Source organism: Manacus candei, unplaced genomic scaffold (assembly GCF_025592945.1).
Source record: "Manacus candei isolate 608988 ecotype Guabito, Panama unplaced genomic scaffold, ASM2559294v1 h1tg000048l, whole genome shotgun sequence".
NCBI classification, from domain to species: Eukaryota; Metazoa; Chordata; class Aves; order Passeriformes; family Pipridae; genus Manacus; species Manacus candei.
In genome coordinates this window covers 5246208-5273221 of record NW_026138096.1, presented here as the reverse complement: position 1 = coordinate 5273221, position 27014 = coordinate 5246208, and the positions used below count along the sequence as shown (strand labels likewise).

Sequence of the window (27014 nt, the reverse complement as noted above, 5' to 3'; positions counted from 1 at the left end):
ATTTTGTTACTGCACCAAGATTAAACTATTTTAAGGATTGCAAGGTCTGAGACTCTGCTCTGGGAAACCTGAGGTAGAGCCAGTGAGGAAACCTGGTCTGACTGTGTGAGTGTGGGGTGTGTAGGGAGGTCAGGTGGCTTTGGTCCCAGCTCAGGTGATGTGGGTGTGACTGCCAGAGTGGCTCCTGGATAGTCAGAGAGAAAAGTTTCCTTAACGCTCCTTAAAAACATGGAACAAACTAGATAATTTTCAGGGTTTGAAAACACTGCATCATGTGCTTTTGATCTGACTGAGGATCACAAAGAGTTTCCTAGGAAATTAAGCTTTTAAATTTTATCCTTATACAAGCATGTGCTAGACAAGCCATGACAAATCCAAACGTAGAGACATTCTTTACTATACCTTTTCCATAAAAAAATAAAGATTTAGAAATATGGGAGAATTTGTAAACCAACTGCAAAATAAGATGCATAGGCATGTGGAAAACCCCTTCATATTGTACAGATCTTCATGCACTACGCAGTCCCAAAGTCAATCCTAGGTTCAGTGGTGTACACAAGCTTGAACCTAAGTGGCAACATTTTATTACTGTATATGTTTTTTCTTTTTAATTATCTGGGACTGCCTTAGCTCCTCAGTTCCATGAGCATATGGGCAAGATTCAGAAGGCAAAGAACAACCATCAGGATGATGAATGAAAAACCAACAGAGACGTGTTTTAAATGCTTCAGCTGAAAGGCGACGCTTCGATTCAGGTTTAGTTTTACTCGATGGTTTCTCTTTTCTCCAATCACGGATGTGAACTCTCCCATTCAGAACTAAGATTTAAAAACAAACAAAAATGCAGCTGTTAATAGACAGCCATGGGAATTAAACTGGAAAATACTGCAGTGACATTCTGTGAATAAAATACACACGTATTCTAAAAGTTCGCCTATAGGTAGGCAAAACCAAATGAGCCATTTGTACAGAAACAGAAAGAAGTGCACAACAAACCAGGACAATATAGACACAGTATAAGGAACTATATGGTTTTACCTGAGAGATGTTTTACTGTGATGCTGAATAGTTTGAGGCACCTTTGTATTGTCTTTGTAAAAGTTTGTTTGTTCATTTTAAATATAGCAGAGTCATTTAGACTAAAATCCTCTGAATTCAGATTACAAGCCCTGATGAAGTTTCAGCTTCAAGAACTGTAATTCTTCTGGTGCTCAGAACTTTACGACTCTACATTAAAAATGTGACTACGAGCAAGAGTCTTCTACTAATTTCACTACACAGTTCATTGACCCAAAAACACACTGCACCAAAGAGAAGTCTATTCCTTCAAAGGAATCAATAGCACATTATCATTTGTTAATAAAGATTCAGCACTACGGGGTTTTTTTTAAAAATCATTTGCTGTTAGGACCATAAACTGCACACACATACACACACACACACACAGACACATACACACACTTTGGAACCTCCGTCAAGTCCTTAAATGTGTAAAGAAAAGGAAATAAAAGTAAGTTAGGAAGGCAGGAACAAAAAACAGATGAAAGGAGGAAGTAAGAACGGATGAAAAACAACAGCAAAAATGAGGAGGGGAGAATCTGCCACTTGTAAGTTGCCATGCTCTATTTTCATATTCTGCTTCAATCACACCTTATGTATCACACCCTTGTAGCTTGGAACAGTTAATCAATGTCATTCTGCAGTCTGATAATTGCTATTCAAAAGGTAACAAGTCCAGTCAGTGAAAGCTGAGTATCACACATTCAGGCCTGGACGAATTCATCCCTCCAGGTTTCCCTGTGATACACAGAGAGATGTGAACTCACACAAAGCCAATTGAGAAGCAGACAAGCTTTAAAACCTCCCTGAACGAAAGAAGAAAAATGAGCAGATATAGTGCTATATATGATCAAGCATAATTTTTCCCTAGAAAATCAATCCTGTATTGGACAAGATGCCTGATCAAAACAAAACCATCACGGATCAATTACTCATAAGTCCCTTTTTGCGTGTCTGTGCATGTGCGTGTGTGTGCATCTGTCTTTCATGTTTTAAAAGAAAAACAATTCAGTAAAGATGACAAAAGAGCTGTAGCCATGTTCTTCTTTGTCCTCTTGGGCATGAGCAATATCCTTCCAGACCACCTGCTGATAAAAGCTTCTTGCTATGGTGACATGCACCTGAGGGAAAGAATCAAATGGTCTCTACTGAAGCCGTGGGGAGTATCCATGTGATGTAAATTACTGAGAAAGATCTGGCCTTAATCCTAGTCTCTCTTCAGAGACAATGTGCAAAAAGCATCCATGCAAATTTAAATCTAAATTGTAAATCTATTCCTAATGACAGGAATCAAATTCAAACACATAATGAACACAGTGTGATCAACTCTTTTTAACAGATGGTAATTCAAAAGTATTTCAGTATGGATTCACGTTTTATAATTGCCAAGTGTACAGAACTCCTTAGCGGATACTAAACTTAGCTAAGTTAGCCACTGGCAGCAACTAGATTGCATACTCAATATTACTTGCCACGGATTAGTTGATCAATATTTTACAGCTGAGCTAGAACTGTTGGGACTTAATGCATTTTGAAATTTGAAGCAGCTTTAATACTGATAAAAACCTTGAAAGTAAAGCTACACCTTTACTTCTGCAAAACTTCACACTGACAAAAAAACCCAAACAACGAAACAACCGCACAAAACACACCACCATCATATTACAGCAGGGGGAAAAAAAACCCAAAAAACCAAAAAAAACCTGCTAGGAGCAAACCCAGCCAACCAGAGACTTGCTACTGAGTTCTTTCTGCCATGCTACCATAGGCTACATGAACACATTAAGCTCACAGTTACAGGTTCTCATGGAGGCTAGTTTTATTTCTTGTCACCATTTACACTGTGGGGCTTAGTAAGGCCAGTCTGTCTCAGTTAAATGCTTCAGTGAACATGCTGTGTATTTGACAGCCCCAAAATCATCAATATTTCATAGGAAAAATAAAAATGCTCCAAGTCAAAGAATAGCATCAAATTAGCCACTTTAACAAAAGGGCTGTTTTTTCAGATACAGTCGGTCTAGAAGATTTTGTTGATAGATGGGTACATAAAGAATATTCGGTTTTCCACAGAGGTACAAAAAGTAGTTAAAAAGCCAACACCATAGTAATTTTTCAGTTAAGTTTAGTTGCATAAAGAGGAGCTAAAATAAATGATTACAGAAAAACAAAACCCAAAACTTCTTTACCTTCAAACACTTGATGATTGTTCTTCAGTAGTGTCTGCAGGCCACCATATTCACTCTTTAGCCTTTTTAATGTCTCTTTATTTAAGTGTTCTGCCACTTCTTTCAAAGAAAGGCTTTCTGCAATAAAAATGTAATGTAAACATTAAAAATTTACATATGTAAAACCTTAAGAAAATTTAACTTATATATTGGGTAATGATTATGAGCAGAATGTAAGAATTATCTACCGGTACTGCAGCAACTTTGTTCTTGCGATATTGGGTATGATATATATTTTACATGTACATTGCCTGCAAAAGAGCAGCTTTCATTCTACAGAACTCAAGACAGAATTTCCACAGTAAGACACTTTTCATTTTCCCTGCTTTTTTTACAGTAGCATGTAGCCCTCATCGCAATAAGCACTGTTTATAGGCATGTAGTTAGAAGAGAGAATAAGAATTCCTAATCATTGTAACCAAATGGCATTTCAAAGCACTTCTTGCATAATTCTTACAGAATTACAGCTAATTATCATGTGAATATTCAAGAACTTAATATTCTCTGCAGACAGATGCAGTGTTTTGTTTTGGAAAATGGGGAAGAGTTCTGGGGTTTACTTTGGTGTGTTTCAATAAAAATGGATTCTCTAATACTATTTAAATGTAAATCAGAATAAAAGCCTCACACCAATTTCCAAATATTCTTCTATGTGCAATAAAACACAGCAGAAAAAAGCACCTTTGATTGCTACTGTACCTGTTTTGGTATTTCCTAACAATCTATTTCACTTACTGAATTTACAAACATATGAATTCATTGGAAAAGACATGTTCCACCAGCAAAAGACAGTGTTAAAGAAAGACAACCTCACCTCCTTGATTCCAAGAATTCATATTTCCACCCTGCATATTTGAACATGATTTTTGGGGGGTTGCATTTAACAGCAAGTTTGCCACATTGAGAACCACTTCATCTACAAACTCCCGAGGGAGGGAAGCGCAGTTTCTGATTTGTTCCACTTTTTCTCTGGGTTGAAATCCAGGCATCCAAGTGGTACCAGCTGCCTCAGTCTCATCTGCAGGAAGTTCTGAGCCTGCTTCTTCACACACACCATCACAGTGGTCCTTATGATTAAATCCAACTCTTCTGTCACACGTGATGCCAGTACAGGTCCGACGATTGTTAATAAACTGTGTTATCTGCTTGTCGATCAGAGCAGATTCTGTAGGTGGATAGATCCTATTTTTTCCAATCAGGCTTACCTATTTTAGTAGAAAAAGGTAAATCACTACACAGAGTCTCAAACTTACACACAGTCTCCCAACCTTTTCATGTTTCTGCAGGTTTCTCACTGCCTACAGGAGATACCAATGCAAACACAATGCTCATTAACATCTGAGGTACTTTTAATTCTAGTTTTTGAATACTGGTGCCACAGAAAAAAATACAGTAAACAAATCAAAATCAATCATGCTATACAATCACAGAGCAAAAGTAATTTTCCTGACCCTCAGGTTATTTACGAAGTTAAAGCTGGACACCTCTACCTATCTGAGAACATTGCACTTTGAATTTCACCGGATTTGAAAAACTGCAAAATTAAGTACAAATAAACAAGACAGGCAGATTTTTTAAGTTTTCCATCCACATAGTGGCATAAGAAAAAATCATGAAACCTTCCATTCCTTCCTGTTTTTAGGTTTGTACCTATGACATTAAGAGCAGAATACCCAAGAAAACAAGGAGCATTTTCAGTCTCTCTTCAGAGCATATTGTATCAAGTAATGCAGCTGACTATGGTCTGATCATACAATAACAATGAACAAACATCCACATGCTTCAAACAGCCAGCAGATTTAAAAAAAAAAAGAAAAAAAAAAGGCAAAGCTCTACAGAGTCCAAAATTACCCTTTTTGTTGATGGAATTCTAAGGCAATCTTCTTCTACATGAAAGCCGCATACAAATCCCACTTGGGCAATAAAATCTAGATATTCTCTGTACTGAGTTTTCTTGCTTTGTCTTCGGCTGTATTTTCCATGGAAATCAAAGAAACAACATGGCAGCACAAAGTAGCAACATGAATAGGAAGACCTACAAGGAGGATAAAAAACTGTTGATGTTATTTCAGAAAACACAAAAATTTAACAAAAAAACTATCAGATAAAAGCAGTAATGAAAATTTTTATTAAGTGACAGAGCTTCATGCAATAATACTTATAACTTCCTCTTTCAGTAGATCTATTAGTTTAATCAAAAATATTATTTCATAACGTATCTGCTGTAGTAAATTACTGTGCCAAACTGGTTTGCAGAACTAAATTTCTAGACAGTAAACTACTGCTGCTGGTTGTAAAGAGAGGAACAGTTCAAGAGAAGGCAGAACCATAAGCTCTTATTTACAGAAAAAAACCCACAAAACCAACAAAAACCAACAAGAGATTCACATATATGAAGTTTTTGAACTTCAAAAAGAAAATGCTGCACTGAATTCTATTGCTTCTCCATAGGAAGAGAATCACTTTGTAAAAATAATAAATTGTCATCAAAAGAAGTGAGTCTTGCAAGGTGTGGCAGCAAAAGTGACAGTTTTTTACCAAGCCCACATAGGTAATTATGAGGGAGTTGTTTGTTTTCTTTTGCTTGTTTGGGTTTTTTAAATTCCTTCCCTCTCACTCCCCTTCCTTCACAAATACCTAGCTGCAATTACGGGTATCCATGGTGTTAATTCATCTGAATGGTTTCCTATGAGCCAGTCAGTGTCTGGAAAGAGATGACTGTCACCTGGCATGATTGTAGATTCCTAAAACACAAAACAATACAGTAAGTGAATTCTATTAAAGCATTTTATTTGTTTATTTGTTAGTAAAGCATTACGCAACAATATAAAATATTAGCTGACAAATACAAGGTGAATGAGAATCACAGACACCAACAATGTTTTCCTCAATATGAATTTTTGCTAGGTAGTAATTTTTTATAGCTACCCAGAAGTAATTTAGCAACAAATACCCACAAAACATTGGTCAGAAAAGGAGTGGAATAACAACTACGATTAAGATATGTGGCACCCTAAATATCTGTAAACAAATATCATACGCTGGATTACAATTTCTTGCCAATCACCTTCTGTTACATGTATGTCTGGACTCAATTTTTCAGGAAGTCACTTAATTTGCTATGTTTTACAGTCCCTAGGACTCACACAGCAATTAATCAGAACACAGCTGCACTGTTATCTTCTCTTTCACAGATGCTTCCCAAATCAAATCCTAACATACAAAACAACACTCTTCACATGCCTTCAGATATAATAAACCTAATCCAGCCTAACACTTTCTCCTCTTGTCTATGTTGCCATTCCACTCCCTTCCAAGTTGTGTCAAGATCACCTTATGATACATGTTAAACCAGGAGCAAAATTAGGAAACAATAGGTTACAAAAAGAATGCTTCTTTGGTGACCTTTGGAATAGTATTTTGCCTAATGGAAATTCGATATATATGAATTGAGAAGACAACAGCAAAGAAGTCTTCCTGCCACAATACTGACCCACAGAATAAACTCAAGAATATCCTATCCTGACATTCTTAAACAAAACCCAAACAAAAACCAAAAACCCCACAAACAATAACAAACAAACAAACCCCCCAAAATAAAACAAACAGGATGAATTCTTTATACAGGTTAAATTTCAAAAGTTCTAGAGTGCCTTTAATGTTTGTGCCTCACAAACATGTTTTCTCACCATAAACTAACTTCGGCAAAGAAAGTACTTAAAGTTATTAATACCATGGAAGTACACACTTTTTCCTGAAAACATGTACGAATCGTAATTATTGGGCAGATTTGAAACAAGTTTGAGATTTGAATTTCCACAGACCTTCAGGAAAAGTTCTGAAAATTATGCTTATACTCTTTTTTTATATAGAAAATATATGTTTTACAAGCTTAAAATTCACATGTATATTTAAAGTAGTACCTGCATAGGAATTTTAAAAACAAAACCAAACAAAAAACAAATCCAAACATCCTATTAAGGAATTTCAGAAATTTCAGGCTATCTCTGGTTACATTTCAATTCCTCCTTAAGGACCAATATGGTGATTATTGTTCACTTTAAAAACTACATCTCTGATAATTTTTAGTTATGTATATACATTTCTAGATAATGAATGTAACAAATTTCTCTCTGGCAGGTTACTAGATGTTAAACCAAGTCTTGGGTGTTTTCTTAAGGTTGATTGAACAAATTACTCATACTTTACATTTCAGTTTTGATCACTCAATTTAGGCACAGCATGAATTATCAGTGCCATACTCCACATTTTGACAGTCACCCATAATCAAATTTGTATTCACCCTATCTGACAGCAGTTTGGCAATACAGAGTGACACCTGTTACACTCCTTTATATTGCTAGTTCTCTACTAAATGTCACAGATGGCAATATCCATCCTGCAACTCATGCTTTAAGTAAAGATCAAAACAAAATAGCTTCAAGGTAACAACCGGCTGTGAGCAGGTGCTTTCTCCTTCTGTGACTCCTACGGCTACAGGAGTCTTGCAAAATCATTTAACCCTTCCTGCTCATTGTATAACTCCTTCCAGCATAAACCTGCACTTTCCTCATATGCACATTTTTTTATATTTTTAGTTTCTTTGTTTCTGTCTGGGCAAGAAAAGGAACATGTAACACACGGGAAAAGAGAAGACGCTGTTTGGCACTGCCAGATGTGACTTAATGTAGTATAACAGGTACAAAGGAGCTCCACAGCTTGATGTTTTGGATTGTTTCTTGAGGCATTTCAGTAAGATCTGTTTGCAGACTGCAGCAAAAGAACATGGCAGTTTTGGCAATCTGTACCCAAAATGGTGGGGTGGCAAAGAGAAGGCAACACAACATTGTGCACTGCGAAAGCTTCACCTCCCAGCTGTGTAAACTGCTGCTCTTTTGTTGATTTAGTGTAAGTTTTTAGCATCCAAAGTTATATCAAATTTAACTTTAAACAAAACTATTAGAGAATAACTGCAGGTGGGGAATTATTTTACTGTACTGGAAGCTGACAATTTTTGAGAGAACACAGTGAGAAATTTTAGAGTCTAGAGAACAAAAAAATCAGGAACACCTCACCTCCAAAGGGAAACTGTTCATTGGCACCACACTTTAACAAGAACGCCTGGAGTCAAAGTGAATGTTCCTGTGCTCAAATTGTTCCTGTTCTCATAAAAATGCTAATATGGAACTTGAAATATAATCCCTCTTTCAGACTCATTTTCCTGTTCATTTTTGAAGGCTTTTATATTGGCTCCTTTGAGGTTCAGCAACAATTTTGTCACCAAAACAGCACATAGCACTGGAAGGTCATCACTTTCAAGAAAAAGACACTCCAAATTTTCAATATTATTATCTTTTATGAGCTACAGTGGTGCAAATAAAGCTGCTTAATATTGATCTGCCAGTAAAATCAAAGCTTGTTTCATAGTGTGCATGTCTGTACATGCAGTAAGAAATCATGTTAGTCTTCCCAGCTGAAAATAAGCAAGTTGCAAATATGCAAGGGTACAACAGCATATCGCTCTCATAATTCCCTTTACAACTTACTTCACAGCCCCTCTGTATATGGATGGCATCATACCAAACCATTGGGTCACTTCAGACAGCTGCCTGTAACCCAATATGCTTCATTACATTTGCATCAATACAACCTGAAGCAATGAACAAAAGAATAAATTTACAAAACAGTAAGACTGACATACATTTGCATAATACCTCTAAATGAGTTTCTGGTCCATACATGTCCCATATTTTTCTTCTCCTCACATCAATTCCTCTACCTGAATGCTGAAATATTTGAACAACAAAGAGTGTAATTTCAAGTACAACTTTTAGCAGAAATTGTCAAACAGGCTCACTAAATGAACATATTAACAGTGATTATTTCATTCATGATAAAATTTAAGACACATAATGAAACGCCGCTTCGTCATTTCAGGCAGAAGCTGAATACTTTTAATCCCTTCTTTCCCTTCAAAATATAAAGGGAATTACTTGGAAACCTTAAGAATATATCTGGTTAAAAATTTTATCAGAGCACACCTACTGAGACTGCTCTTGAAAATCTGGATCTCTACAAATGTAGAAGCAGAGGTATCATTTTTTGTTTGTTTTTAAAATATCAAAACCTTTTATAAGGTGAGTACTACTGTAGCTCCCACAGGGCTCAGAGAAGAGTGCTACTCTAAGCAGTCCTTAGTGGAGAACCACCTTTCAACTATCAAAGTCCAAACACATTTTTTCCTGTGTGAAGAGAAGAGGAAATAGACTGGAAGCTAAAGCAAGAAATGAAGAATGTGTAAGTATGTGAACTTCAAGAACCTTGTGCAGAACTAACCAAAACTGATTACTAAAAAAGTCTCATAAAACTCTCATCCATGACTTTTTTGACAATTAATGTTTGTCAGCACTATAGCAGTGACGAACTAATGATGAATGAAAAGAAACATCTACAGGGAAAATAGCACCTTGCAATAGACACAATTTTTCTGGCCACACGAGAATAGAAAGCTTGTGTTAGGAGAACTTGGGCCAATTTTTATTGCCAATGAAATTTATTGATCTAATAGGAGATATTAATTTCCTTTACAAAGTGGAAAATGCAATTCTCTGAAACAGACAGACCCAACTTCCCTCGGTTTTGTTTAGTCTCACTGACCTATTTTTGTTGTTGTGTCAGAAACTACGCATCAAAATATGGTATTGCCACATTTTCATTCCCAAAAGCACAGCATGTTGTTAGGCATTTTCAATTAACAGATGTCAGGATTGTTTTTAAAGATATAGAAAAACATCTTCAGGACACCGCAAGTAGAATTCAATTCAAAAATAAGTTCATGAACACCATGTTGTGAGAGAGAATCTCCAAGTCAAGATTCCACATTACTCTTTGCTTTTTTCTACAGCAAAACTAAATTAGGCCATTATTTTTAATTTCCCCCCCTTAATTTCTTACCTCAGAAAAAACAGCCTTGAACTGACACAAAATGTACTAATAAAAACAGATAATAAATGAAAGGTTTCTAAAGCTCTGCTAGGATTTTCTCTTGGTAAGAGTGACAAAATCCTATTTTAGTGAGATAAATTGACTGTATTTTGGCTATTTGCACGCCAGATAAAAGGAAAGCATAATAAGAATATTGACTATCTCTAGTTTTTAATCATTATTTTAAAAAGCATTCTATTTACCCCTTCATTGTTTAGAATGTGAACCAGTAGACCATTTCCACATCCAAGGTCTACAAATGACTGTTTCTTAGTCAACCCTTTTTCCTTTCTTTCTTCTTCCCAAAGAATCTAAGGCAAGAAAACAAAATATTTTAGATTTCTGCTCTCAAGTTTCCCTGAAAAAAGAAGCAAAAGGTTATTGGAAATTAAAGGAGAAAGCTGGGAATGCAGATGTGACAGAAAATATTCCCTGTACTCACAGATAAAATAACTTTAGAGAAAAAAAAAAAACAAACAAAAACAACAGAAAAACATTGAAACCGTTTTTGGAGAGGGTCAAGAATTATGTTGCAAAATATCAGTTTCTAAGTGCTAAGTACATCCTCCACTCCCTCCTGAGTCACTAGAAGCTGAAAGTAATCAGGGCTATACAACTCTGGGCTAGAACAAGCATAAATGTAAAGTTGCTAAAACAATGGGTGCAAGAGAAGAACAGTGGGAAGCAAGGGAAGGATCAAGTAAACTTCAACAATGTCTCTGCAATTAACACCCCGGAGGCGTTTATATCCACTGTATTTGTGGGGGTAGAGCTGAAAATAACCAAAATGTTCTTTGTAATCAGTTGGTGATATATTGGCAAATGTAACCTCCTTTTCTACTGAACAAAGCAACAGTGTTACCGAGCGAGTCAGCTGCCCCAAATTCTGCATCAGCTAAAGGGACCCCAAAGCTTTCACCAAAATTCTAGTCCCTGCTCCATACATTAGTAGTTACTTTTACATAGGTATGTAATTCATAATTAACAACTGGATACTTCTCTGCAGAACTCAGATTAATCTCTATCACTGTCAATCTTTTTCCTTCAATGAGAAGTTACAGAGCACATGTTCATCAACTCTGCTCTCTCATTATTCACTATGATTAACAAAAATCTTCAAGACTATTTAACTATGAAAATTAATATTTGTAACATTGTTTCTTGTGAATATATCAGTTTTGCTAGAGGGAAAGAAGATGAAGATAATCCATGAGATTATCAGGCTATGTTTATGTTTTTAAATTTACCAATCATTGCACTTCGGCACTTTAGGCAGTATCCCAGAAACCCCTAATCATCGCCTATGTAGATCATACCTATCCTCCAATTCCTCCAGAGTTTTTCCCAATACAAACTGAACAGCTACTGCTTTGGTCATGCCCCTAGACACAGGTGATTGCAGAGTAAAATGAGGTCACATGTAGACACCATAAATCCATAACAACTTGACACTGGACCTACTTTCAACCAACTACTCTCAACCACTTGTTTAATGTACTTCTAAATAATGAGTTATTCTATAACATCATATAGATACCTGAACATTTAGTAAGGAGGTTAGGTTATTAATATCATAGTTTAAGTTTTCATTTATATAAAATGTATGTTGAATGAATTTAATAACTTTTTAAAAACCACTGCTACATCAGCTAACATACGTTATCACTGCAAACCAACATTCATGTGCATAAAAATGCTATCACTACAGAAATTTCTTGTGGTTACAATTAAATTCCTAATTTACAACATCTTATATTAACACAGTGGTAAAAATGGTAAAGATGAGTCTGTTACACAGCTCTTTCCACAAGCCAGTGTCTAAGGCTCTAAGGGGTTAAACAGTCAATTATCAAAATTAATTAGCCTTTAGGAAGTTCTGTAAATGATCTAACTTACTTACAAATACTGCTTTAAATAGATTCCAGAGGTAGAGTTCAAGACAGACATGCTCTTACTACACTCTGGATGGCAGTAAAAAATATTTATGTGCCTATACAGTGACCCATTTTGATGCTTTTTATAAAACTGAAGTTTCTAGTGACTGCAGGTAGCAGAATTTTCACAGAATCTAAGTATGCTGGTGTCTTAGAAAACTGCACCAGGCATTCCCAGCATCTACAGTTGGCCTTATTACATTTGAAGATGAGATTTGAGTTGAAATTTTATCAGGGAAAGGCATAGCAGTGAAAAACCTTTAACATAAAATTAACAAGTGATAGAAAAACATATGAAACAATCACTCCTGATCTCCAGTTGGTCCAACCAACCACTTCTACATCAGTGCTTTTTGCTTTATCACTTAGAAATAAATACATCTTGTCTGTGTAGATCATCAATTTTTTGCAACAGAAGACTGCAAATCTTTACCATATCTTTACAAAGAAGTTCTTGTTTCCTTCTAAACTGATTTTCTTTAGAGAGGTTCTATTATTAGGAAAGAGAACATTATCAGGCAAAGCAATTTCCTACCAGCAAGTAAGTGGCAATGGCAACATCTTCATAAACAAATTTCTCAGGATCTGTCACTTCAGGCCACACCTTCAGGAAAAAGAAACAGAAAAAAAAATGGAGAAAATTTATTTTCTTCATCATCCGAAATAACTAAAAAATGTTACAGCAATCTGAATACTCATGCACTCATCCACTTCAATAGGTTTCTGCACCTCACGAATTTTGTATTTTAACCTCATTAAAAACATACACAAAGAATGTAAATAAAGACTCTTTGATTTTGTGAGTCATACGAAAGAATGATGGTGTAAAGTATGTTCTCATCCAAACAATAAAGTTTCCAAGAACATTATGGCTCCATATGTGCAGGTCACGAGTAAACTGCTGCATCTGTTCTGTAATAGATCGTGTATGTTCTGCTTAACTCTCTCAGGAGAAAAATGCTTATATTTTTCCTGTGCAACACTGTTAACATGAATATTTATAGATTTCTTTTCACAAGATAACAGATATAGAATTACCCTGGCACAACAGAACACAAAGAATCAAAATCTGAAGTAGGAAGTCAGAAAGCTCAAGTATTATCCCCAAGCATTATTTTCTAAACAAGGAATTGAAACAAAGACTGAAATGCTCAACTCTACACTAATTCTACTGCAGATCTAAAGCCTGAACTACCAACTTACCTAAAAGACCAATTCTCCTCTCAAGTGTATCTTTCTGTTAGTACAGAAATATCAACAGCAAAACCTTCCAACATTTTCACAATATATTTTACAAAACACATATATAACACATACTAAGATATCATACAAATGTCAGAAGAGGATTAGGAAACTTAACCTGCTTGCTACCCAGTGCTGTTTACAGAGTCTTTCAGGTTTTGGAGAAGCAAGTGCTTTATTTGTGCCTTCTAATGTGGGTGACTTAGTATTTATTCCACTGACCTACTGCTTACTTTTTAAAATAAGAGATACATTCTCAAAAATGTCTAAGTCCTCCAAATATATGTTTTGAATTTGTCTCTAAATATTGCTTTTCAAGTTCTTCCAAATACTGAATTTATTTAGTGACAGAAGCAGCTTCACTACACAAACAATGAAAAAAGTTATGAAAAGATATTATTATTATTGTATGTAGTGCTAAATTTACCTTTACCATTTCTTTGTATTTTTCTTTGAGGTCTTGATACACTTTGCTGTACTTTGCTACAGAAATGAGTGAGAGTGTACTTTTAAACTCACTGGGCTTTTGCTCCACAGACCATTTAGCCAGTTTGGACAAAAGTTCATTTCCAAGCCACGCTAGTTTGGGGTATGCAATTCCATCTGAAAACCAATCCTCTGGAAATGGAGCTACAACAGACACAGACCTTCAAACAAACAAATAAACAATTTTGAATAAATACAGTATATTTCATTATTTCAGCTACCTCAAAGAGGGAGAAAAAAATGATTAAGTGGAGAAATCGGCAAATCAAACAGAGATATAAAATTAGACAGGAGAATAAGGAAATACATAATTTACAAAACCAAAAGGAAAATAAAACAATGAAGTTACTGAATAATGGGTTAACAGTCTCCGTTGAATTTTGTTAGCTCATTATCTGTCAATTCAAACACTGTACATGAGAGTCCATGCTGCATTTAACACAGTGAACGAGGACTCACATACGATGATCAACCAGATTTAACAAGATAGCCAAACACTAAGTAGCAAAAGTCAGTTTATGAAATTCAAGAGAAAAAGAAAAGGAAAATTTAGAAGAAAAATACATCCATTGGTACAATCCATTAATTCATCTTCTCTAACTTTATTCAGGTTTCATTAGAGCTACATCCTCAGATGCTCAGGACCAAGCTGCAATGTCACCTTTCAGTGACTGAAGCTCAGTGGGTTCACAGCAACTCCAATTTGACCTCAGCCCTACTAACACCCCCAGAACCTGACTTTTTTCACAGGCATAGTTAATTCCTCATGAACGGAATAGGCATATTTTTTTCTAGACCACACACAGCTACAGTCAATGTATATATTCAAAGTTGAAATAGCTTTGTGATACTTTGGGTGTTGTAGATGTTTCTTTTTACAGAACACTATGCACTCAGATCACAACACTACTGTAATTTACCAATCAAGCAGGAAATTACATAAACCAAATTGCCTATGTACCAATACCAAGCCATTGTGTAACTCTTGCAATAACTCACTGTTTGCTTTCCCTCTCAGTCCCAGCACTTACCATTCCTCATCTTTTATGTGTTTAAGTTGAATTTGATAAATATTGCACTTCTTAATCAGGCATTTTCCTTCACTGTTTTCCTCCAAAGGTAGAAAGGTCACAGTTCCATTGTAAACATCTGAAAAGATATGCAAACAGTGGAATATTATTCCATCCTGGTTCACACCAAGATGAACTTTTTTCTTCTTACTATGTTAAATGCAAACCAGTGAGATCTAGGACAACACAGGAAAAACCACAGTGCTAAGAATAAATCCATTTCTCAGTGTGCCTGACATCCAAAAACTGGATGGTTCAAATTCTCAAAATTTAGCATTCTGTTGCATGATATTTTCAAAATATCTAAGGCTGTCCAGCAAGAGTATTCATTTTATTTTAACCAAACTATTTTAATAAATTAAAAGCTAGCCAATGAAACTTTTCTAGCACAAAACTGCTGCTTTCCCATATCCCACAGTAAATCCAAAATCCCAGGAAGCAATTCCAATTAAACAGAGACTTACATATCACTCCAGTATTAGATAAACAATTGGTGCAATATTAAAAAGTAATCAATAATATTAAAAATATCTATCAAATTTGCCATGTGCAAACATGGGGTCTATTGCGTGATTATAATTAAGCATAGCTGTGTTTCCCTTTTGGCATCATGCAGCTTTCCCAATTTGAGTTCTTAGACTAAGCACTGTGAAAAAACACATTATCTATCCCTAAATTAGTAACTCATAACTCTGAAGGAAGACTGCCTGGGAAGACCTGCTTTTAGGTTAAGGTGCATGTATGATGTTCCTACACTGAGTGATGTTCAGCAACCACACTACTGATGGATTTCAAACACTAGAGATTTTGAAGAAGTGAACCTAAAAGCATTCATTATATTCCATATATCTTACAGTGTGTATGCACTACTGCTTTATAAACTAGTTGCAAAAATCTTTTTAGCTATTGTTTATGCAGGGTGATTTCCTCTGAATAACTTATTAAGTTCTCAGTTTTGCAAACGGTTTTTCAATTGCTATTAAAACAAACATTCTGGCAACCACAAATGCTATACTGGCTACACAACCAATTTTCAATGGGCTCCAAAGTTTTCTGAGTGCACCAAGAAAGAATAATTAGCAATAGAGGAAACATTAAGTCTTGCTGTCTTGTCCCATCTTTAGCAATCCCAACCCTGACATATTTTCATTTTAAACATATTAATTAAAAAAAAATTCTTACAGATAGGTTCTCTAGACATAGCTCAGGAACATCTTCTTTTAACATCAAAAGAAAAATTAAAACTGCAACACAGACTTTTTTTTTAAATTTCCCTATTTTTTTAAGGCAGCAAGGAAAAGGTCACAAGAGCACCCAAACACAGGAGTCACCCATATATGACTATAGGTCTTTCTGAATTGTAAATTTAATTTTTTCTGGAATTCTGATTCTTTTCAAAACATTACTACTAGAATTTAATCCACATCAACAGGTTTTTCCAAAATTTATCTTAAAGGAGATGTCAACCTCTATTAAAGTAAACTTTGTTTACTTTAGTAGGATTTACTGCACATAGTACAGTCATACAGTGTCAGAACAAAACAAAGGGAAAAAAACACAAATAAGACAAGTGCAGCTTCATTTTTAAGCAACATTAAACAAGAAGAAAGTTGATACAAACAGTTAAACTTGGCCAGGCAGGTGACACAGCTGCCTTTTCTATTCAGTAACAAGGCTAGTGAAGGGACTCAAGCACAAGTCCTATGGGGAGAGGCTGAGGGAGCTGGGGTTGTTTAGCCTGGAGAAGAGGAGGCTCAGGGGAGACCTCATCACTCTCCACAACTACCTGAAAGAAGGCTGAAGCCAGGTGGGCATCAGTCTCTTCTCCCAGGCAACCAGCAGTAGGACAAGAGGGCATGATCTTAAGCTGTGCCGAGGGAAGTTTAGGTTGGACACTAGGAAGAAATTTTTTATGGAGAGAGTAATCAGCCATTGGAATGGGCTGCCCAGGGAAGTAGTAGATTCACCATCCCTGGAGGTTTTCAAGATGAGACTGGATGTGGCACTTAGTGCCATGGTCTAGTAACCACGGCAGGGTTGGATCAAGGGTTGGACTTGATGATCTCAGAGGTCTTTTCCAACCCAGTTGATTCTATGATTCCATGATTCATTTTCCACCACTATCATCAGTCCTTACAAGCCTGTAATTAGGTTTGCACTACAAGCAGCGTTTGTGTGTGGGCAGCCTACTCATGACGGGAGCTCGAGAGTCCTGCAGGTGTTCGACCCCTGTTAATTTGCGTTTCAAACTGCTGCCTCTTCCCAGCATAACAACAAAAGATAAAAATATAAGATAAAAATATAAGATAAAAGATAAAAATAAAAGAAAGATAAAAATATAAGATAAAGGGGGGCTGGGGGAGGGAAGTGGTATTTATCCCATCTGCCAGACAATCTCTGACGGGACAGGTCTGCGGCAGCCGCAGCCCCCGACCCACCATCCCGCCCCCTCTGCGCCGGGCTCCGCTCACCTTGGACCACCAGCTCCCGGGCCGGCGGGGCGGGCGGGCGCCCCCGGGGCAGCAACGTCCTCAGCAGGGCTCGGAGCTCGCCCGGCCCGCCCCAGGGCCTGAGGGGCGGCGGCAGACACAGCTGGTCCCGCACCTCCCTCCACAGCCGGCCCAGCTCCGCGGCCCCCGCTCGCCCCTCCTGCCCACCGCCTACGGCGGCGAGGGATAGAGGTGCCTCCCCGTCCTCCCCGAGCGCCACCGTCCCCTCCGCCTCCACTGCGGCCCCGCACAGTCGCCTGTTGGCCACCTGCGGCTTCTCCAGCCACACGCGCACGGCCGCCCAGAAGCCGCGGGGCAGCGCGGCCCCGCCGGGGTCCCGCACGGCCGCCGTCCCCGCCGGCCCCATCCACCGCCCGCTGCCGCCGCCGCGCCGCGGGAGGAGGAGGCGGAGCGCGTCGCAGGCTGCTCCCGTCAGTTCCCGAGGCGGGACGGCGGCGGTTCCAGGTACGTAGCTCTCTCCGGGCTATGGCTTTGAGGCGCCGAGCGCCGTGAAGGGTGCGGGGAGAGACCCCGCTGTGGCTGGAAACACGGGGAGCCCTGAGCTCCCGGCAGCGAGTGAGGCTGCAGGGTCGTCACTGCATTTGTAGCACTGTTTGGGGAAGGTCTGTGTCGCTGTCACAGCCTTCTTGAGAGCGGACTCCAGACCGGGAACTCTGATAGTCCCAGCTGTCCGTCTCTTCCAAGGAAACGTCTCGATACATTTTGTGTACATTTCGTACACAAAACGTAGTCTCTTTCTGCTTCCTCTGAGCAGAAGCGAGGCCCTGCCGTGAATTCAGGCAGTTCGAGTAGCGGCTGTGCAGTGAACCCTCAAAGGGCTCCCGCAGAAGTGGTTCGTGCCTTGCCTTTACCCTCCCCGGGGTTGTCCTTCTCTGGGCGACTGCCCTCAGCAGCTCACTCGGAAATGCAGAGCCGCTATAAAATAAAATAAAACAAACGCTGCTGATGTAATCTCACAGAATAAGGGTACATTATTCTTGGCACTACCAAGTGTCTGAGCTGTGTCGTTGTTACACAAGATAATCGACGATAGTGCCCTGCAAACTGACGTTTCCCCTCGTGATTTGTGACCCGCTGTTGCTGTCCGGTCATGAATTTGAATTACCAGCAGGAGCACTTTCCGCAGAAAAAGGTTGCCAGCTCAGCATTTCGCGGTGAAACTGCAGCCGCTCTTGGCAAATTGAAAATAACGTGGTTTTTACTGCCAACTGCACACGCATTTCGACATATCAGGACAAGGCTGAAATCAACACCGAGGATATTCTTTAGGGCAGTGCTTTGTTACTTTCCTATTGTAACCGCCTGTTTTGGTTTCCTAGTTAGTTTTGAAACTGTTTGCTTGGAGCCAGATTATACTAAAACATTGTGTAAAGTCGGATTTAAGTACAGGATCCTTTTTTTTATTATTTTATTTATTATTTTTTCTCATATGGGCAATCTCACTGATTTGCAATGTCAGTAAAGTTAGATGCAGTACCTGCAATATCTCAACATAATCTTTTTCTCTGTTATGAGTCAGAAGCCTTGAACTTCTGCCTGATTTACCTGTTTTCCAGTTAAAAGTGGTATACCTATTTATTTGGCTGCAGGTTGAAACACTTTCTCATTGCCCTTCTTTCCTCCCACCTCTCGTTTCTTTCCAAACCTATTGTTCAGTACTGGAGCTGCACCTTCGTAAAGCTGATTTGGAAGTCACATGCAGAAATACTATCCTGCAGTCCTCTTCTGCTATGTTTGTACTGTCCACAACTAGGGGATGTCCTCCATGAAAGGATAAGGTTGAAGCTGTAGCAAAGAGGTATAACAAGATGATGAGGGAAAAAATGTGATGGAAAAAGCATATGACTGAACTAGTGGTTTCTGTACTTTAATGTTCAAAGTCCACATGGAGCCCTTGGACAGCCCTGCAGCTGGATGTCCTACCTGTACTTTTGAATTGCTTTCCAGACAGTTTCCTTGTTAGAACATGGCCAGATTCTGCTCCCCTGTCCGATGATTTTTGCACTTTACAAGTATGACAGAGATCTCTGCTGTCTGGTGGCAGGAATTGTTTGGTGTGCCATGAGCAGCAGAGGGCCCTCTGACACCAGCTTCTGTAAGCAGCAGAGCTATCAGCCTTTACTCCTTTAGGCCAGGTTCTAACGAAAAGGGAGGTGTTCCTTCTCTCCTAAACCAGTGTGGTTGTACTAACTGGTAAAGAAATCCTGCAGCACCTGTGCAGTTTTGCAGTGCTCTTGCATGACCCATAGATGCACACAGCAAGGTGCCAGAAGACTTTGTGGGGACTTACTGCTTTTGCTATTTAAGACATGGTATTTTCTTGCCTGGGTCTTTTATCGACCCCTTTCTTACTACACAATATTAACCAATAGTGTCCCTGTTTCATATTTAGCTCATGTTCTAGTAACAAAGACATTCATTTACATTTGATCAAAGGCATTTTTTCTTACTTTGTATCAAGTCAGTTGAATCAGAAAAAGGAAGGGACAAGCTTTTAGTTGGCTCTGCTCTGCTGTACACATACATTTAAAGAAGTCTATGGATTTAATTAACAACCCTTTTGATTTCTTTTTATTATTAAAAATCAACTTCAGTTCGTGATTTTATCTTTTCTCATTTGATTGCAGTTTAGCCAACAATGGCATCCACACCCAATCAGAAAGAAGCCACTGGCAACCAAAATTCGTGGGACAGTTTGCTCCCAGATTTACCCAAAGGCCCGCTTTGCAGATACCGTAAGAAAGCTTCCTTCAACTGGAAAGAGATGGCAGTGTTACTAGATGGAGAAGATATCATCCAACTAAAGGTAAACTTTGCAAGAACTGTAAACATGTTTTACTTCTGGAGATATCAGTAGAAGCAAGTATGTGATTTTCAAAGGAAGAGTAGTTAATAATACTCAGTAAACAGGGAGCATGAAGAAACTGGCCTTCCTTATCCAGTTTTCAGAACAGAGATGAACTTTTAAGCAACCTACTTTGCTGTCTCATAAGGCTCATTTAATTACTAAACATCAGTATAGGGGAGACCAGCAGGTGCTACATTACAGAACTTAAGTGTTCATTTCAAACTGAGAAAGAACTATATTCTACCATATTTCTTTACTGTTTGCATTAAGTCATTTATCCCATGGTTTTGCAAGGCACTTAAGTGGAGCTAAGTTCAAGCCACTGTCAAACATAGTATTTCTGTCTGTCTTTCACCTGACATAATTTCCTACAACCTTCTGTGCTTGCATTAATGCTTATGTGATGTTGCAGTTGGGCAGATTAGCATGTCTACCTCGCTGAAAGCTAACCCTACCGAAAAAAAGAGATTAACTGCAGCACAAAAGATGGTGTGGAAATGCATGACTTGGAGATGTAAGAGGAGAAAGAGCTAGCTTTTTTGAAGGTGGTGTAAAGTTATATGGATTTAAGCTAATTTTGAATGTTCACCATAATTATTAAAATCCTAGCAGGTAGATCAGAGAAATCAAAAGGCCTTTTTCTGCATCTGACTGGTAAGAGCATAGAAAGAACACAAGTACTCTGTATCTGAGGGAGTTTCAAAGCTTGTGGGCATATAGTGTTGTGCATCCAGGGAGAAGGAATGACCCTGCTTTTCAAAGGAAAGTACAAGGAGTCTGGTTTTCTTCCTTCTTATTGTGTCATTCTCTTCAGAGAGAAGGAAAGGACTTCAAAAACATTTTAAAAGATTTCGCCTAAGGCACTGCAATTTTTTTTTTCTAAATTACATGAAAGACAATTAAGATGTGGATTTCTTGAAGACACAGATCTGAGGTAAAAAAGTGCCATAGTATATCATCTAATGGAAAAAAAGATCCAAAGTAAAACATTAAAAGTTGCACATTCCTGTATTGAGTGGCTGCATATGATGGTTCCATTAAATGGAGTACATTTCTGCTTTCATCTGGGAACAGAGCAGTTGTCGTAGCTTAATGGCTTTACCATCACGGCATATTTCTAACTGAACGTACTCCCTGGAGTTTTACCTTTGTCCTCAGGTTGAGGGATGTTGCCCTTTAGATCCTGCCAGCAGCTTCATATATTGAAATAAAGAAGCTGTTATAAAAAGCAAGTAAGTTTTACCATACTGTTCTCGTACATTCAGAGCGAATCAGTGAATCATTATTACTTCATGATGAAGGAGCTTTCATAAAATTTAGCTTCATGAGCTTTCATATATAATGACAGACCATTTAAATATATTTTTTAATCCTCTGGAGTTTTTGCTTTATAAATTTACACCTTTTATCAAATTATTGTAGTTTGAGGTTCCGTATTATCCTAGAAGAATTAACTAGTTTTTTTAATGCTTTTAAATTAACATTCTCGTGTCATTTTTTTTGCCCTCAAGAACAGAATCTTCTCTGCTCTGGAAAGTGATCCTCTCTTTGCACGTCATCCTGGAGAAGATTTGTGCCGTGAGAAATATCAAGAGCTGACATTTCTGCGCTGTAAAAGGCTCTTTGAGTATGATTTTCTTCCTCCACAAGAGATCATAGAGAACCCATTAAAGTTCTTTAATATGGTGCTCTGTATAGGAATGTATGATTGGTCTCCAAGTCTCCAATTTGTCATACATAGCGGTGTAAGTACAAGTCAAGGGGTATAGAGGTGTATATTTGAATTTCAGTAACTTCTAATATTGTAGGCTTTATGCCTATTTTATTAAAGTTATATCTTTCCCTAGTCCTTTATTTTCAATAATGAATTAAACTTCAGCTGTTTAGAAGTATCAAGTATCAGAAACTCCCTTGCCTAAACCCCAGTGTCTTGATTAAGGTCAGAATCCAGAAGGAATGGAAACCAGTGTAAAGTTTCTCGCTGACATCAGTGGCTGGATTCTGTTAATCAGTTGCTTCCCAGAGGAGTCTCTCAGGATACTCAACATAGCTGGTCAAATAATATCAGTTGAATTAAGTAATTATTACTATTCAGATGGAAGAGGGGGATCCAGGAATTATATTTTGTTATGTGAATATCCATCTAGGAAAACAGTTCCTAATCCATTTGCAGTAAAATGAACTGGAATAGTCTTTAGGTTTTGCTTTAGTCAAGGGGCCATCATTAAGGACAAGTAGAAAGCATTTTTAAGTGTTTGCAATGGAGGCTTGAACAGGTTAGAGCTGTGATAACTTTAGTCTTCTGTAAAGGGGCCTTGACAAGATGAAATCCTACCTTACCTCTCCCAACTATAATCTAAGTGTACTTTACTGTACAGCCCACTTTCCCTGGTCTCTTTACTGTCCATCACTATTACAAATCATTTGCAATTTGTGCTTTCCATCACGGGCCACTGATTTAATTCATAATTCTCTGTTTTTACAGATATTTCCAGGTGCAATCATGAGTGCTTATAAGAGGTTTGCACACATTTTGAAACAAGCTTATAGAATGGAGGTAATTTTTTTAAATGACTTGTGAGAAGTGGGCACCTTCGGAACCGTGTCACCACTTGCAGCTTTTTGTTATTTCTATCTTTGTACATACCTAAGTACTTCTAAATACCAAAAGAAAAGACCGTGGAGCAGATTCAAGCACTGAGCTCTGACCATCCTCACTACTGGCTGCTAAACCACTTCCTGGATCTCTTTTAGACTGTCCAAGTTAACATGCAGACAAAGTCTGGGGACTTCTTCCAGAAGGCAGCACAAATGACACTACACCAGCTTAGTCTCTCTCCGGTCATTTGAGAGTGTCCTACCAGGATGTCCATACCCTTACCATGATGCCATAAAAATTCCATTCTGATGCTCTAAAATGGAAAATAATAATGTTTTAATGCCGGAGAAACACCATATGGAGTCCAGTGGAGACTCAGGACTGTATCCTGCAGAATAAGTGCAGCCTGTCTGATACAGGAGGTTCCAGTCCTACACTGGAGTTTCTCCAGTCTAGGCCATGTGGGCAGTGTTCATTGTCTGGCCAGACCCTCTTTGATATTGCAAGATAAATATACTGAGTGCACCCAAACTGAGCTTCTTTTGTTACTCTTTTATTGCAATCATTTGAAAGTCTCACAGTTTTAACTACTGTAATAAGGTGGTCTTGAACTGTGCCTCGTATCTCCTTATTTAGATTTTTGGATGTTTTGCTCTGACTGAGCTCAGCCATGGAACCAATACCAAAGCCATACGAACTACTGCCACATTTGATCAGAACACTCAGGTTAGTCCTTAATGCACAGAGTAATGTTTGACAATGTTAAGCTCTATTATTCACTAACAGAACAGAGTGATTCAGGGATTTCTTTTGATTAACAAGAAAGAATCAAGTTCAAATTTAAAAAAAGTCGTGATACATTTACGTTATTATAAATTCTTAAACCCATTGTTTATAGTTAAACAATAACAGTTCCTGTTTTCTTGCTTTCTCTTCTGGTTGTGATATGAAATAAGGATAGAAGCCTTTTCCTTTGTTGTGTCTCTTAAGGAATTAGTTGAATGTGCAGATTAAATTGTCTTTTGTCTTTAAATATTAAGGCTTTTTATACAAAGATAAGGATTATTTCTTAGGATGAGAAAGACAAAAAAAGATATAAGAAGACTGTCAAACAGACCCAAAAAAGAAAAGAATAAACTCCTTTTTCCATTAGAATAGTGCTTACTATCAACACTACTGCAGAAATAAATTCATTGTCCTAGGATTTTCTTGGTAAATGATTAGAATTCATTATAGTTTTACATTAAGAGAGAAGAAAATAGAAGTTGAAAGAAGGCTTTTACAACTTTTTCTCACTCTTTGTCATCTACATGCTTGGTTCATGACACGTAGAATTTAAAGTGTATTATTTAATGTCCCAAGAAGGTATTCTCATCTCCCCCAAAGACTGTGGCATTATTGCACTGTAATATACAGAACTGAGCACTATTGCTGCAAGCAAACAATGGCACATCATGAAGTGGCTTCACTGTAATGAGAAATGAGAATCATAGATTTGAAATGTGAGATTTTATATTCTGCAGTAGGACAACATTTCAGTCTATTTTTTCACATACAAGCAGTTCAGTTAGCATTTATGCAACATGGACAATTAGATCTCTTTCCAGAAAAAAAAAACACAAACAAACTAAGCTTGTGAGACCAGCAGCATGAGAAGTTCCATTTAAATAAATTGAGTTTTAAGCTGGTGCTGAGTGCACTGCAGTAAAAGTGACTGAAATGACTAATTATTTGATCAGATCATGAAGCTCCCGAGTTCAGGTTTCTTTTACATCCAGAAAGCATGCAATGTCTAGCTTTCAGGATGCAAGTATTCTTCAGAATTCTGACGACTTGTGGTCCCCCATTTGTCCAAACTGAGAAGTGTGCTGCCTTTCACACTATTAGCCAGGCTTTCATTCTGTACAAAACTGTGTAAGGAGGAGGTGGTCCCTGCATAGGCTTCAGCCCTCACAGCTGGAACAGCCCTCACAGTCGCTCTCTTGAGCTCACAGCTCGGTTTAAGCCAAGGTCTAGGAAATGCTTCTGAGTCCATCAGTCTGCTTTATTTTTTTTTAGGTGCTTAAATGAGCAAATAAAAAGGGTGAATTTTAGGCTTTACGGTGAGATAATGAACTTTCTAAACTGTAATTTTTTTCCTAACTCTCCAAAGCTGAATACAGTAAGAGACATGTTTTTTGTTGGAGTGCATTACAGAATAAAATCCTGGCAGTTAACGAAGGTTTTCAAAGCATTCAAAGCATTATCAGGGTAATGAAAAAAAAAACTACCCAAAATACCTGTGTGCTGAATTTTATGATGTATATAATTTTTTTTTTCTTTCCTGGCTACAGGAATTTGTCATCAATACACCTGACTTTGAAGCTGCAAAGTTCTGGGTTGGTAATATGGGAAAACATGCCACTCACGCAGTTTTGTACGCCCAGCTCTATACTCCTGATGGACAGTGCCAAGGATTGCATTCTTTTCTTGTACAGGTAGGGTAGAAATAGTACCAGTCCTTTTTTCTTTCACAACAGACTTTCTGTTGTGCTTTATTTATATCTGACCTGCAGATTGTTTATTTCATGCCGTCACAGTTTATTGCAATTGTAACAAGTTTTTAAGTGTTCGCTGATTTTGCGATGGTTGTACAGCCAGTTTTAGACTGTCAGTTTTCTGCAAAGAATTCTGAAAGATACCAAAGAGCTGAAAAGTGTCCAGACGATCATGGTACTTATGTAGTTAGAACTCACCTATGTTATATGAAGTCCTGAAAGTCTTGCATGAGGCTTAAGGTGATTTATGTCTGCCAGTGCTATGGGCTGATTTATATGAAATGTGCAAGCTTCTGCCACAGAAATCAGTTTCTAGAGTTAAAGGCATCAGAAAATATGGCAGTGCAGTAGAAAAGTTGTACATAGTAAAATGAACTAGTTGCAGACTGAACAGAATTTATTACAGAATTGGGGAATATTTCAAAGGTGATTGTTACATAAAAGTTTCATTGATTCCTACTGTGTCAGTGTACACCTGAAGAAAATTTCAGTGTTAGTCTGTCAGCAGTCATTAATGTTAAGGCATATTTAACACAGTTGTGTAATTAGTGTCATTGCCAAAGTAATTTTCAATAAAAGATCTATATCCTGGTTAAGTACAGGCTATATCCAGGATTACGTGCTTGTAAGAAACAGAGCTTTCTTTAGCATTAATAAGAGAGTGCAAGTTGAAAATATTTTCATTGTTTGAAAAGTTCAGGCAATAACTCTCATTGTTCCACAACTGAAATAATGTTTTGTTTCACTTCTGTACAGATTCGAGATACAAAAACTCTCCTACCAATGCCAGGTGTGATGGTAGGGGACATAGGAAAGAAAATTGGGCAGAATGGGTTGGATAATGGGTAAGTCAATCCAATTGAAGGAGGAAACATTCTCAGTTATATCATAATGTAGTGTTGCAAATATCCGCCTTTGTCAGTTTGGTCTTCACTTCTTAGATGTTGGCAACTGGTTTTAAACTGTTGGTATTTCTCAAAAAAAAAATAACACAAGACCCAGGCTGAAAAATGTTGAATTTCAGTATTTTCTATCTAAATATACATAGTCTTTCAGCTTCTCTAACCTTTTAAAATGTGAATTGTCCCTAGTATTCTGTGAATATCCCAAAGCAGTCTTTCAGTCACACACTGCAACAGTAATAATTAAAAAAAACCCAACAAAGTCATTCCAGTAAGTTCTGAGTAAAGAACTTTATCAACCTATGTACCCATCTGAGTGTAAGCCCGTAATTTTCTCTGTTGATTTCTAGCCTGCAAGAAGGCTAATTGTTTTCCTCAATATTGTTAGTAAAGATGTAAGATTAATAAGGCCCAGTAGAGAAACTCTGTATCTTTTTTAAACAGTGAGATTTCTGGACTAATCCTGGTCACTGCAGAAGAGAAGGAGAAGGCTTGGTTTATTTTTTTTTTTTTTCTGTATTCTCTGTGTGAAATAAAAAATACCTGAGGTCCATTTTTTAGTCATGGGCTTCAATGGCCTTACTGTGTCTCTACTTTACTAACCAAAGGAGTCTGATG

At 37.7% G+C, this 27014-nt stretch overlaps 2 protein-coding genes across 2 annotated transcripts in view; one reads left to right on the top strand and one right to left on the bottom strand.

Annotated features, from left to right (window-relative positions):
• Window positions 1–368: 368 nt before the first annotated feature.
• TRMT44 (tRNA methyltransferase 44 homolog) lies at window positions 369–17861 on the bottom strand. The gene is made up of 11 exons (XM_051798352.1): window positions 17472–17861; window positions 14962–15079; window positions 13872–14091; window positions 12738–12806; window positions 10472–10579; window positions 8999–9070; window positions 5922–6028; window positions 5136–5319; window positions 4099–4489; window positions 3246–3362; window positions 369–818 (listed from the first exon to the last, which is right to left on the bottom strand). The coding sequence occupies exons 1-11, from the start codon at window positions 17854–17856 to the stop codon at window positions 586–588; spliced, it is 2004 nt and encodes a 667-aa protein (XP_051654312.1). The 5' UTR covers window positions 17857–17861; the 3' UTR covers window positions 369–585.
• ACOX3 (acyl-CoA oxidase 3, pristanoyl) overlaps window positions 17818–27014 on the top strand; it is a 34547-nt gene continuing 25350 nt past the window's right edge. The window contains exons 1-7 of the mRNA XM_051798351.1: window positions 17818–17954; window positions 20138–20316; window positions 21870–22103; window positions 22844–22915; window positions 23594–23683; window positions 25291–25434; window positions 26251–26339. Of these exons, the coding sequence (XP_051654311.1) occupies window positions 20149–20316; window positions 21870–22103; window positions 22844–22915; window positions 23594–23683; window positions 25291–25434; window positions 26251–26339 (797 nt within the window). The 5' untranslated portion in view covers window positions 17818–17954; window positions 20138–20148. The remainder of the gene's footprint in view (window positions 17955–20137; window positions 20317–21869; window positions 22104–22843; window positions 22916–23593; window positions 23684–25290; window positions 25435–26250; window positions 26340–27014) is intronic.

Bases quoted from the DNA above. Each gene is read 5' to 3' on its own strand.
- TRMT44 (XM_051798352.1), bottom strand. From the start codon at position 17,856: ATGGGGCCGGCGGGGACGGCGGCCGTGCGGGACCCCGGCGGGGCCGCG. The intron at 12,807-13,871 runs GTAAATTTAGCA...TTTTTCCTGAAG, and splicing joins AATACAAAGAAATGGTAAAG to GTGTGGCCTGAAGTGACAGA. The intron at 6,029-8,998 runs GTATTATGCAAA...TTTGTGTTTTAG, and splicing joins GACCAGAAACTCATTTAGAG to GAATCTACAATCATGCCAGG.